Here is a 13,408-nt window from a genome sequence, read left to right on the forward strand (position 1 = left end):
AGTAAACTATAATTTTTTAGACTTGTTTAACTCTGCCTATGCATGTGAAATTCTAAAAAAGTAACAGTTCTGGTAGAAAGAGACAAACTTTCTAAGCAAGCAGTTGGCTTTTATTATTCGACTCTCATGTAGGTACGTTTTATCATGCATAGCTAAGAATGTTTTAATTCTTATGTTCCCTAGTGGTGAGACAACCAGCTGGAAAGGATTTGGTCTTCTTGCTTGATGGATCTGATGGCACTAGAACTGGCTTCACAGCTTTGAGAGACTTTGTGCAGAGAGTAGTAGAGACACTCAATGTGGATGAAAACAAAGACCGTGTCTCAGTGGTTCAGTACAGCAGAGATCCATCTGTCCAGTTCTATTTTAACACGTACACAACCAAAAGCGAGATGCTTGAAGCTGTCAGAGGTATGAGGCACAAAGGAGGAAGACCTCTCAATACTGGAGCAGCTCTCCAGTACTTGAAGGATAATGTCTTCACTGCCTCTGCCGGAAGCAGACACCTGGAAGGAGCTCAACAGGTGCTAATATTGCTAAGTGGTGGAAGATCCTTTGACAGTGTGGACGAACCAGCCACTGCTCTCAAACAGATGGGTGTTTTGATCTTTGCAATTGGAAGTAGAGGCTCTGACATTAGAGAACTGCAGAAAGTGTCCAGCGAACCCAGTTACGCTGTATCTGTGCCTGAGCTAACTGACCTTCAGAGTGTTCAACAGCAGCTTCTGACCTTCGTAGACGCTGTGGTTACTGACGCCACAGCAGAATCTTCCCATGTACCTGGTATGTTGTGAAGCGTAGTGTCTTGATGGACCAAATAGCTGCATGTTTTGTTTTAATTGTGACAAGAAAGAAAACAAGGTCTTATGCAAACTTACTTCTCTGTGAGCCTTTTATGACAACTGATGGTGGGGTTTCCATCTGCTTACTTGCAATCTAAAAAGGACGAGATGCCTTTGTAGATGCAGTCCCACGATTGCTCATTAGCAGATGAGGCTTCTTTTACAAAGATCTTTAACTTTTGTAAACTCTTTTCTCTTAGTTCACACTGCCAAAAAGGATGTTGTGTTCCTCCTTGATGGTTCAGATGGCACAAGGAATGGCTTCCCTGCCATGCGTGATTTTATTGAAAGAGTGGTGGAGAAACTCGATGTGGACCACAACAGAGATCGTGTGGCCGTTGTTCAGTTCAGCAGAGACGCTGAGGTCCATTTTAATCTGAATGCACATAGAACAAGGGAGGACATTGTGGATGCAGTGAGAAGACTACAGCACAGAGGAGGAAGACCCCTGAACACGGGGGCAGCCCTCCAATATGTCAGGGACAATGTGTTGACAAACTCCTCAGGGAGTAGGCACCATCAGGGTGTTCCACAGACGCTGGTCCTGATAACAGGGGGAAGGTCTTTTGACAACGTAGATGCCCCGGCCAATGCTCTCAAACAGCAGGGTGTCTTTGTGATTGGCATTGGAACCAGGACATCTGACAGTAGAGAGCTGCAGAGGTTATCTTATGAGCCTAGATACGCTCTCGCAGTGTCCGAGTTCACTGACTTGCCCAGTGTCCAAGAACAGCTCTCTTCAGTAATGAGCACGGTTCAACTGAGGCCTACTACACCTTTGACCACAGTAGTGACTGGTAAGACAGTAAATCAATACATCTTCTATAATCTTGCCAAAACACATAGTAAACTATAATTTTTTAGACTTGTTTAACTCTGCCTATGCATGTGAAATTCTAAAAAAGTAACAGTTCTGGTAGAAAGAGACAAACTTTCTAAGCAAGCAGTTGGCTTTTATTATTCGACTCTCATGTAGGTACGTTTTATCATGCATAGCTAAGAATGTTTTAATTCTTATGTTCCCTAGTGGTGAGACAACCAGCTGGAAAGGATTTGGTCTTCTTGCTTGATGGATCTGATGGCACTAGAACTGGCTTCACAGCTTTGAGAGACTTTGTGCAGAGAGTAGTAGAGACACTCAATGTGGATGAAAACAAAGACCGTGTCTCAGTGGTTCAGTACAGCAGAGATCCATCTGTCCAGTTCTATTTTAACACGTACACAACCAAAAGCGAGATGCTTGAAGCTGTCAGAGGTATGAGGCACAAAGGAGGAAGACCTCTCAATACTGGAGCAGCTCTCCAGTACTTGAAGGATAATGTCTTCACTGCCTCTGCCGGAAGCAGACACCTGGAAGGAGCTCAACAGGTGCTAATATTGCTAAGTGGTGGAAGATCCTTTGACAGTGTGGACGAACCAGCCACTGCTCTCAAACAGATGGGTGTTTTGATCTTTGCAATTGGAAGTAGAGGCTCTGACATTAGAGAACTGCAGAAAGTGTCCAGCGAACCCAGTTACGCTGTATCTGTGCCTGAGCTAACTGACCTTCAGAGTGTTCAACAGCAGCTTCTGACCTCCGTAGACGCTGTGGTTACTGACGCCACAGCAGAATCTTCCCATGTACCTGGTATGTTGTGAAGCGTAGTGTCTTGATGGACCAAATAGCTGCATGTTTTGTTTTAATTGTGACAAGAAAGAAAACAAGGTCTTATGCAAACTTACTTCTCTGTGAGCCTTTTATGACAACTGATGGTGGGGTTTCCATCTGCTTACTTGCAATCTAAAAAGGACGATATGCCTTTGTAGATGCAGTCCCACGATTGCTCATTAGCAGATGAGGCTTCTTTTACAAAGATCTTTAACTTTTGTAAACTCTTTTCTCTTAGTTCACACTGCCAAAAAGGATGTTGTGTTCCTCCTTGATGGTTCAGATGGCACAAGGAATGGCTTCCCTGCCATGCGTGATTTTATTGAAAGAGTGGTGGAGAAACTCGATGTGGACCACAACAGAGATCGTGTGGCCGTTGTTCAGTTCAGCAGAGATGCTGAGGTCCATTTTAATCTGAATGCACATAGAACAAGGGAGGACATTGTGGATGCAGTGAGAAGACTACAGCACAGAGGAGGAAGGCCCCTGAACACGGGGGCAGCCCTCCAATATGTCAGGGACAATGTGTTGACAAACTCCTCAGGGAGTAGGCACCATCAGGGTGTTCCACAGACGCTGGTCCTGATAACAGGGGGAAGGTCTTTTGACAACGTAGATGCCCCGGCCAATGCTCTCAAACAGCAGGGTGTCTTTGTGATTGGCATTGGAACCAGGACATCTGACAGTAGAGAGCTGCAGAGATTATCTTATGAGCCTAGATACGCTCTCGCAGTATCCGAGTTCACTGACTTGCCCAGTGTCCAAGAACAGCTCTCTTCAGTAATGAGCACGGTTCAACTGAGGCCTACTACACCTTTGACCACAGTAGTGACTGGTAAGACAGTGATTAAATACATCTTCTATAATCTTGCCAAAACACATAGTAAACTATAATTTTTTTTAGACTTGTTTAACTCTGCCTATGCATGTGAAATTCTAAAAAAGTAACAGTTCTGGTAGAAAGAGACAAAATTTCTGAGCAAACAGTTGGCTTTTATTATTCGACTCTCATGTAGGTACGTTTTATCATGCATAGCTAAGAATGTTTTAATTCTTATGTTCCCTAGTGGTGAGACAACCAGCTGGAAAGGATTTGGTCTTCTTGCTTGATGGATCTGATGGCACTAGAACTGGCTTCACAGCTTTGAGAGACTTTGTGCAGAGAGTAGTAGAGACACTCTATGTGGATGAAAACAAAGACCGTGTCTCAGTGGTTCAGTACAGCAGAGATCCATCTGTCCAGTTCTATTTTAACACGTACACAACCAAAAGCGAGATGCTTGAAGCTGTCAGAGGTATGAGGCACAAAGGAGGAAGACCTCTCAATACTGGAGCAGCTCTCCAGTACTTGAAGGATAATGTCTTCACTGCCTCTGCTGGAAGCAGACACCTGGAAGGAGCTCAACAGGTGCTAATATTGCTAAGTGGTGGAAGATCCTTTGACAGTGTGGACGAACCAGCCACTGCTCTCAAACAGATGGGTGTTTTGATCTTTGCAATTGGAAGTAGAGGCTCTGACATTAGAGAACTGCAGAAAGTGTCCAGCGAACCCAGTTACGCTGTATCTGTGCCCGAGCTAACTGACCTTCAGAGTGTTCAACAGCAGCTTCTGACCTTCGTAGACGCTGTGGTTACTGACGCCACAGCAGAATCTTCCCATGTACCTGGTATGTTGTGAAGCGTAGTGTCTTGATGGACCAAATAGCTGCATGTTTTGTTTTAATTGTGACAAGAAAGAAAACAAGGTCTTATGCAAACTTACTTCTCTGTGAGCCTTTTATGACAACTGATGGTGGGGTTTCCATCTGCTTACTTGCAATCTAAAAAGGACGAGATGCCTTTGTAGATGCAGTCCCACGATTGCTCATTAGCAGATGAGGCTTCTTTTACAAAGATCTTTAACTTTTGTAAACTCTTTTCTCTTAGTTCACACTGCCAAAAAGGATGTTGTGTTCCTCCTTGATGGTTCAGATGGCACAAGGAATGGCTTCCCTGCCATGTGTGATTTTATTGAAAGAGTGGTGGAGAAACTCGATGTGGACCACAACAGAGATCGTGTGGCCGTTGTTCAGTTCAGCAGAGACGCTGAGGTCCATTTTAATCTGAATGCACATAGAACAAGGGAGGACATTGTGGATGCAGTGAGAAGACTACAGCACAGAGGAGGAAGGCCCCTGAACACGGGGGCAGCCCTCCAATATGTCAGGGACAATGTGTTGACAAACTCCTCAGGGAGTAGGCACCATCAGGGTGTTCCACAGACGCTGGTCCTGATAACAGGGGGAAGGTCTTTTGACAACATAGATGCCCCGGCCAATGCTCTCAAACAGCAGGGTGTCTTTGTGATTGGCATTGGAACCAGGACATCTGACAGTAGAGAGCTGCAGAGGTTATCTTATGAGCCTAGATACGCTCTCGAAGTGTCCGAGTTCACTGACTTGCCTAGTGTCCAAGAACAGCTCTCTTCAGTAATCAGCATGGTTCAACTGAGGCCTACTACACCTTTGACCCCAGTAGTGACTGGTAAGAAAGTGACTCAATACATCTTCTATGATCTTTCCAAAACACATTGTAAACTACTGTATTGACCCGAATTTAAGGCGAGGTTTTTGTCATTGACAATTATTTTAAAATGTGGGGTCGTCTTATAATCGGGGCCTAACCATTAGGGATGCACCGATGAATCGGCATTTGATCGCAATCGGCCGATAGCGCCCCTATCGGTTTTGATCGGAGTTTCCAAAATAGATCAAAGCAGACTGATCAGGTAGGGTTGTCACGGTAACCAGTGTAGCGGTAAACCTCGGTAAAAAAAAAGAAAGTTGACAATAATAATAACCGTCTTGTTTTTTTAAAAAACTATATTCTCTTGGTGGGTTTACCGTGGCTGCGGTGTAGGAGTGGTGACCCTTACCAGCCACCGTATCATCTGCTGAAGTTGCAGGACCGGCAGCACATGCACGCTTTGCTGTTTACAACCAAGACTTTCTTGAAGACAAAGCTGAAATAATGGCCAAAGGAGGAGACGGCAGCGCTCAAGAGGACATTTTTTATCCCTCAAAGAAGACAAAGTGGGAAGTACGGGCATCTTTTAGATATCTGAAGAATGCCGAGGGAGTTTATAGAAGACGGCTATCCTGTTTGCAGCAAGTGCAGAAAAAGAGTCTGTGAAAGGCAGCAACGCTTCAAATCTCATGACACATCTGCGTGACCATCACCCACAACTCTACAGTCAACGCAAGGCAAGCTAACGTTAGCGTTTTAGCTAAAATGCGTGATCCGAGGATTTGGGTTGAGGGAGAATGCAACGAGTTGCTATATAAAGCAGCCGCAGCGCTGCTACCTGCATATAAACCGTGTCGCGGACACCCCCATGTTGAAATGACGCTATGCATTACGGGGCTCCCAGGGGCAGATAAGAGTTGGTCTCTCTCCGAGAATAATTATGAATTTAACAACGATTACTGCCTGATGACATTTTCCCACATCTGCAAAGCTCACTGGAAGGACACAAACCGAGGACAATATTTTCCTGATATAGGGTTCATTACTCAAGTAAGGGTAAAAAAAAGTATCTGATTAGAAGGCTACTTGAGTACTGAGTATCATCTGAACTAATATTTTTAAAATGATGACATCAAACAGACATAAAATAAGAAGTTATGGGCGAATATTGGTATTTTAAAGACTAAAGGGAAAAAATGTAAACAAATAAACAACATCATTACAAAATAACACATTTTAGGCAAAATTTTGACACAAACTGAGGACAATATTTCCTGACATACAGGGTTTATTTAATTGTGTGAAAATGTAGCACATTTTAAAAAAATACCGCGATAATACCAAAAACCGTGGTTATTTTGGTCACAATAACCATGAGGTTGAATTTTCACACCGTGACAACCCTAATACAGACCATTTTAGATTACATTGCATTTCCTTTATTCCCAGATTATGTAGTTTGTAGCACTCATTATAATGTTGTAGAAAATTTCTGGCCAATCCATGTGATTGGTATCGGTGATCGGTATCGGTGATCAGCATTCTTTGATATCGGTATCGGCAGCAAAAAACCTGATCAGTGCATCCCTACTAACCATTACACGCCCGTAACAGCAGAGGTCGCCACGATGCATGTTCTCAACAAGAGAAAAAAATGGAGACGACAGGTTCCGGGCAGAGTGGACTGAAAGTCGGACAAGTTAAAAAGCTATAAGCCAGAGTTATGCAAATTTTAAGATGGCAGTTGTCAAATTAGCAGAGGCGTCAAACATTGCATACATGGATGCATTGGATGACAGTGAGGATGATGTACTGGGAGGAGTCAGCAGGTTTAGCGATATGATGGTACACCCGGACAGCAGCAGCATGAGTGAGAATGAGAGTGAGTGAGTACAGCGAGGTAGAGGGCGTCTGAATAAAAGCCTCATATGACTTTTTCATGTCAGCAACGTTCTGATAGTTTGCAATAAAATAATATTTTTTGTCGGTATTTTTTGTCAAATTTTCAATAAAAATAGTTTTTCCCAAAAGTTATTTTTTTTTGTCTTTTCCTGAAGATTAGTCTTTGAAAGGGGGGTGGGGTGGGGGTGGGGGTCATCTTATAATCGGGGTCATCCTATATTTGGGTCAAAATTGTATATTTTGTATATGTGAACTCTTTAGAAAGTAACTATTCTAGTAGAAAGAGGCAAATTTCTAAGCAAGTAGTTAGCTTTCAATATTGGATTCTCATGTAGGTACATTTTATCATCCAGTGCTAAAATTGTTTTGATTGTTTTGTTTCCTGCAATATTCTTTAATAAATATCTTATTCAAGCCCTTGTCCTTTTTCACGTTTTGTTTTGTTGAACATCATAGTTTTTATTGCTTCAATGTCGCACAGAACACGAGAGTATCAGTTTTTAGTTTTTTAGTTTTAGTTTTCGTCAGTTAACACATTTCAACCACCTATTCTTTCCGGCTCTCACACAAAATGGCTCTAACAATGTTACAATGTTATGAAATATTTCTTGAATGATTTTTATGTAATGTCATCAAAAGTTTTTTTTTTTTTGTCTGAGAATAGTTCTTTTTTCTCATTCAGCTGTATCACAGGGCCCCAAGAAGGATATCGTTTTCCTTGTTGATGGATCTGATAGTGTTGGACGGGAATTTGCCATCATCCAGGAGTTTATTCGCAGGGTGGTTGAGAGTCTCAATGTGGGTGAAAACAAGATCCGGATTGGTGTGGTTCAATATGGGGACTCTGCTCAGGCTGACATGCATCTGAATATGCATACAACAAAAGAGGGTGTTTTGGATGGCATCAGAGAAATGCAGCAAAGAGGAGGAAGGCAGCGTAACCTGGGCCGGGCCTTACAATTTCTCAAACAGAATGCTTTAACGCCAGCAAGAGGTAGCAGGAGTCAAGAAGGTGTGCCTCAATTTGTGATTGTTGTCTCCAGTGGGCCCTCTACAGATGATTTCAGTCAAGCAGCTTCTTCCCTTAAACAGTCTAGGATTATTCCTTTCAGTATTGGTACTAGGGATATCAACCAAAGAGAGCTGCAGGTTGTGTCATATGTGTCTCGTTATGCCTTCCCCGTGGATGACCTTCCTGGCTTGTACAGAGTCCAAGAACCCCTAATCAATACTTTAACAGAGTTATCAGATGATGACATCTCAAGGTTGAGGCCAGAGTTTCCATTTTATGAAGGTAATTTGATTAAATTTGTCTAAATGCAAATTTGTCTAAAGCATATATTCTATTATTAATTTTATATGTAGTCAATATAAGTTGTTTATTTATATTGTGTTTTGATTTTTTAAACAGATTTCACACCACCACCAATGGGAGATAAGAGAGATGTTGTATTTCTCATTGACGGCACAACAGCAGGACGTAGCGAGTTTCCATCTATTCGTGACATGATAAGAAGAGTTGTGGACAGGTTGGATGTAGGACTAGACAGGGTCAGAGTTTCAGTGGTGCAGTACAGTGAAGATCCCAAGGCAGAATTCCTTCTTAATGCACACTCCACCAAGAATGAGGTGCGCCAAGCCCTGGGAAAGCTTAGAAGCAAAGGTGGAAATCTGCTTAACACGGGTCGTGCTCTTGAGTGGGTCTCCAAAAACATCTACCAGAGGTCTGCAGGAAGCCGTGTGGAAGAAGGGGTGCCTCAATTCCTGATTCTGGTTACAGGAGGAAAATCGTCAGATGATGTGCACACACAAGCTGATCAGCTCAAGAGGAGTCAGGTTGCACCCCTTGCCATTGGCTCAAGGAATGCTGACATAAGTGAACTGCAAAGTATTTCCTTAAGGCCAGACCTTGCATTTTCTGTTGATAGTCTTCAAGAAATTTCAAGAGTGGAGCCACAACTTCTTAATTCAGTTGAAACAATATCAACATCTGACATCAGAAAGTATATACACACTGTGGAGACAGGTAAAACGTTTTCATGCTTGAACATTTTTTCAAAGCTAAAATTGGTTATCCAAGTTGTTCTTTTGTTTTCTTGATTTTAATAATGTTCATACTACTGTAGTGCTAGGATAAAAGGTCAACCTTTTTTCCATCTTTCACTTTTTTGTAATTGTACAGGAGTCACACTGGATCTTGGGAAAAAGGACATCATCTTCCTTATCGATGGCTCAGACACCACTGGTCCTGCTGGTATTGCTCATATTCGGGACTTCATCCTCAGCATTGTCCAACAGCTGGATGTGAAGCCTGATAAAGTGCGTGTGGCTGTTGTCCAGTATGCAGACAGAATGAAAACAGAGTTCTCACTTAATTCCCACAACAACAAGCAAGCTGTTATCTCTGCTATCAAAAGACTTCGTCAGATGGGAGGACGTTCCTCTTTACTAGCCAATGCCATTGATTATGTATTGGAGAATGAAGTAAAACCATCAGCCGGCGTTCGTCTTTCAGAGGCCTCCCAGCATCTTGTAGTCCTCACAGGTGGACCTTCCACACAGTCAGTTTCTATCTCTGGACCTCTGCTGAAGAACAAACGTGTGAACTGCATTGGTGTTGGAGGTGGTGATGCTGATGTAAATCAGCTGAGGCAAATAGCCACATCCTCTGAAGATGTTCTTAAAGTTCCTACACTCCCCAACCTGCCATCAGTAAAGGACAAGTTTATTGCCAGACTTATTGGGAGCACACAAATATTGCCAGACCCTGATCCTCCTAGTAAGTTACACAAACTTTACTTATTATGTCTCTGTGATTACAGAAAAATGCATCTGAAATCATTGTTTTAATAAATGCTTTAGGCTCAATAAATAAATGGACTCATAACTTATAAGATATAGAAAACTTACAATATGGATAAGAAGACTAAGGCAGGAAAAACTTGTTCAGTAATTTAGTATGCAGTTTCAGAAGAACAAAAATAAGAGCACTCCACAAGGACCACAGTCTTTATAGTGAGTATTTGTTCTTTATGTTAGACAGTAGGTGTACATGGGACAGCAGTAATTAGAAGGTTGCAGGTTTGACCCCGGCTCCGGACAGAGAATCCTGTTGTTGTGTCCTTGGGCAAAACATTTAAACCACCTTTCCTGCTGGTGGTGGTCGGAGGGACTGGTGGCGCCAGTGCTCGGCAGCCTCGCTTCTGTCAGTGCGCCCCAGGGCAGCTGTGGCTACATCGTAGCTCAACCCCACCAGCGTGTGAATGTGTGTGTGAATGGATGAATGATACACTGTAGAGTAAAGCACTTTGGAGTCCTCTGACTGAAAGGCGCTATTCGAGTGCAGGTCATTTGTCATTATTTACATGATTTTATTTGACTACATTTTTAACAAACTATAGAGTGGTTACGCTGTGTACCATCTTCTACTTATAGTTTTAGTAATGGAGATGTTCTGCGAGAATTTGATGGAGAATATAATAGCATGCTTTTGATTCAAGAACAATGAATTTACTAAAAAAGTCAACCATAAATGAAGTTATTCTGCATGCAGGTCCAATTTAAAAGTTAAAGTCCCATTAGTTATCACACTAGTGTGTGAAATTTGTTCTCCACATTTGATCCATCCCCTGGGGGGGCGGTGAGCTGCAGATACAACCACACTAAGGGACCATTTGGAGGTTTGGGGGAAACCGGAGTACCCGGAGGAAACCCACGCATGCATGGGGAGAACACGCAACTCCACGCAGAAAGGCAGCCGAGTTTCGAACCTGCAACCTTCGTGCTGTGAGGCAACAGTGCTAACAACTGCGCCACCATGCAGCCCATCTGTTATGATGATATTCACTTGTTTTACATCAAATCATACATCTAATGGTCAAAACCACATAGAAACCCTCACCTGTCTGAGCTTGTCTCACTGTTTCAAGCTGCATTTCCTTGATTACCTGCTGTTGTTGGAAACTGTCGTTGCTCATATTTTATTCATGAAACCTTTGTGTCTCTCTCTGTCTGTTTTTCAGCGGATCCCAGTATTCCTATTAAAAAGGCTGATATAGTGTTTCTATTGGATGGATCCATTAAAGTGAAACCAGACAACTTCAAAACAGTCAAAGATTTCATAGTAAACCTGATTGATCTCTTCTACACTGAGAGAGACAACCTTCGGATTGGCCTTGCACAATATTCCACAGATGTGACTGATGCTTTTTATCTCAACACATTCAAAGACAGAGATTCTATTCTAGCTGCCATTGAACAAGTACAATACGACCGTGGAGGTAGACTCAACACAGGTGCAGCTATTAAACATGTTCAAGATGTCCATTTTACTAAGGCGAAAGGCAGCAGGAAGGATGAAGGAACTCCTCAGATCCTCATGCTTGTCACGGGAGGACGCTCAGATGATGATAGCAAAACAGCAGCCCTGAGTCTAAAAAACAAGGGTGTAAGAATCTTTGCTGTTGGAGTGGGGAACATCCAGGATGAGCTAGAGAACTTAGCAAGTCATTCTTCCACTGTGGCCCGCGCAGACAACTATCTGGGGCTGTCAGAGTTGAATGAACAAATCCTGGAGGCTTTGGATGACGAAATACGTGGGAAGTCATGTGTTGATGTGGGAGAAGAGGCTAGATGTGAGAAATTCTTCTTCTAACATACTTTATAGTGACACTCATTTGTCTACAATGTTTTAGATGTTTTTACTAACATAAATTGAAGTACTACATTGATGTTTTACAGCCTGCAACGTTGAGGTGTTGGTAGGCTTTGATGTGTCTGCACAAAACATCTTCACTGCTCAGACCAACCTCCAGAGCAAGATGGGTGCTATTCTGCAGAGGATTTCCAACATGGCATCTATCAGCTGCTCAGGTGGGCAGGAACCCACAGTTCAAGTGGGCTTGCTGGCCATGGATTCTGCCTCTCAGCCGGTTCAGTTAGACTTCACAAACAATCCTAATGAGCTTTTTGAGGACTTCAGAGCCCTACGGAGCCGCGGCCCCTTTGTTCTTGATGGCAAGACAATCGCAGCTTACAACAACAGGTTCAAAGTTAGGCAGGACGACACTGTGAAGGTTGGTCACTAAACTTTCAGAGCCACTGTAATCTGCTTGTTTAATAATTCAAAGAAGATTTGAAAACTTAACTTCATATGTCCTCTTTCTCCCAAAGGTGATCATCCATTTGACTGATGGTCTTGATGCTCCATTATCTGAAATGAAGAAAAGAGTTGAAGAACTTCGTCGATCAGGTAAAAGAACAAACATGACACATCCGTCATAGACATAACAAGGATAAGCATGTTGTTGAACCACTTCCTCATCAGGAGTGAACAGCTTTATTCTGGTTGGGCTGGAGCGGGTGCAGAACTTCGAGGAGGCTTTGCTGTTGGAGTTTGGTCGTGGCTTTAGGTACACTAGGCCCTTAAGACTCAATGTCATGGACTTGGATTATGAGCTTATGGAGGAGTTGGTAAGTACTGTGACATTGGCATGTTAGAAAGGATATCTGCAATGTGTTTATTTTGTTTTCTTTCGTAGGACAATATTGCGGAGCGGGAGTGCTGCGGAGTGCCGTGTAAATGTACCGGTACCAGAGGAGACCGAGGAGCAGTTGGACAGCCAGGATCTAAGGGTAGTCCAGGGTTTTCTGGAAGCCCAGGGCATCCCGGCGATGAGGGAGGACCAGTATGTTTACTCTCCCATCCTTTATATATTTATTTTATTTGTTTGTCACCTGTATTTTGTTAATTTCTGTTCAACTGATGCAACTTTTTTTAATTTTCCTTAATTCCAGGGAGAAAGAGGTCCTCCCGGTGTGAACGGAACTCAGGGTTTCCAGGGATGTCCTGGTCAGAGAGGTCTGAAGGTAGTTTGAATGCATCTTTTATCATTCCTCTTAAAAAACAAAAGGCTGTTTTATTGCTGCAATAAAATGATTTCAAATGATTTCTTCTTCGTAGGGTTCCCGTGGGTTCTCAGGAGAAAAGGTGGGTGTTTTCCACAACTGTATAAGGAAATGTTATGTTGAAAATCTAATAGTCTGACCAAAGGCTGCTGCTTTTCAGGGTGAATTAGGAGAAATTGGACTTGATGGCATCAACGGAGAGGAGGTAAATGTGTCTTCCATTTAATTCTTTAGTTATGGTTAACTTACTGATAATATACGTCTGTGCAGAAATCCAGGCTAAAACTGTTGGTTTTAACATGTTTTCAGGGTAAAAGTGGAGTTGCTGGGCCTCCAGGTGATGGAGGAAACCCTGGCAGAAGAGTAAGAGAGTTCATGCAATTGTCTTTACTTTCCTATAAATGAAAATACTGGTATGATCATTGTTGCTTTGTTCATTTTTAGGGACCAAAAGGCAGCAAAGGACAAGCAGGAGACATAGGAGAAAGAGGAATCAGAGGAGATCCTGTAAGTAATCGTCACATGATAATGGTTTCAGACTTGTGCTAAGGCTGTGCTTGTCTGAATTAAAAACAAACGTATCTCAATTAGTCAGGTTTTCTTG

At 42.7% G+C, this 13,408-nt stretch overlaps 1 protein-coding gene across 1 annotated transcript in view; it reads left to right on the top strand.

Annotated features, from left to right (window-relative positions):
* The window catches only part of col6a3 (collagen, type VI, alpha 3), an 88,360-nt gene that overhangs the window by 47,134 nt on the left and 27,818 nt on the right, over nt 1–13,408 (top strand). The window contains exons 39-57 of the mRNA XM_070552935.1: nt 184–783; nt 1,043–1,639; nt 1,870–2,469; nt 2,729–3,325; nt 3,558–4,157; nt 4,417–5,013; nt 7,580–8,191; nt 8,309–8,923; nt 9,080–9,676; nt 10,920–11,531; nt 11,638–11,972; nt 12,070–12,148; nt 12,224–12,369; nt 12,438–12,584; nt 12,694–12,765; nt 12,860–12,886; nt 12,965–13,009; nt 13,114–13,167; nt 13,249–13,311. Of these exons, the coding sequence (XP_070409036.1) occupies nt 184–783; nt 1,043–1,639; nt 1,870–2,469; nt 2,729–3,325; nt 3,558–4,157; nt 4,417–5,013; nt 7,580–8,191; nt 8,309–8,923; nt 9,080–9,676; nt 10,920–11,531; nt 11,638–11,972; nt 12,070–12,148; nt 12,224–12,369; nt 12,438–12,584; nt 12,694–12,765; nt 12,860–12,886; nt 12,965–13,009; nt 13,114–13,167; nt 13,249–13,311 (6,995 nt within the window). The remainder of the gene's footprint in view (nt 1–183; nt 784–1,042; nt 1,640–1,869; nt 2,470–2,728; nt 3,326–3,557; nt 4,158–4,416; nt 5,014–7,579; nt 8,192–8,308; nt 8,924–9,079; nt 9,677–10,919; nt 11,532–11,637; nt 11,973–12,069; nt 12,149–12,223; nt 12,370–12,437; nt 12,585–12,693; nt 12,766–12,859; nt 12,887–12,964; nt 13,010–13,113; nt 13,168–13,248; nt 13,312–13,408) is intronic.

The sequence above is a fragment of the Nothobranchius furzeri genome, chromosome 7 (assembly GCF_043380555.1).
Source record: "Nothobranchius furzeri strain GRZ-AD chromosome 7, NfurGRZ-RIMD1, whole genome shotgun sequence".
Classification (NCBI taxonomy): Eukaryota; Metazoa; Chordata; class Actinopteri; order Cyprinodontiformes; family Nothobranchiidae; genus Nothobranchius; species Nothobranchius furzeri.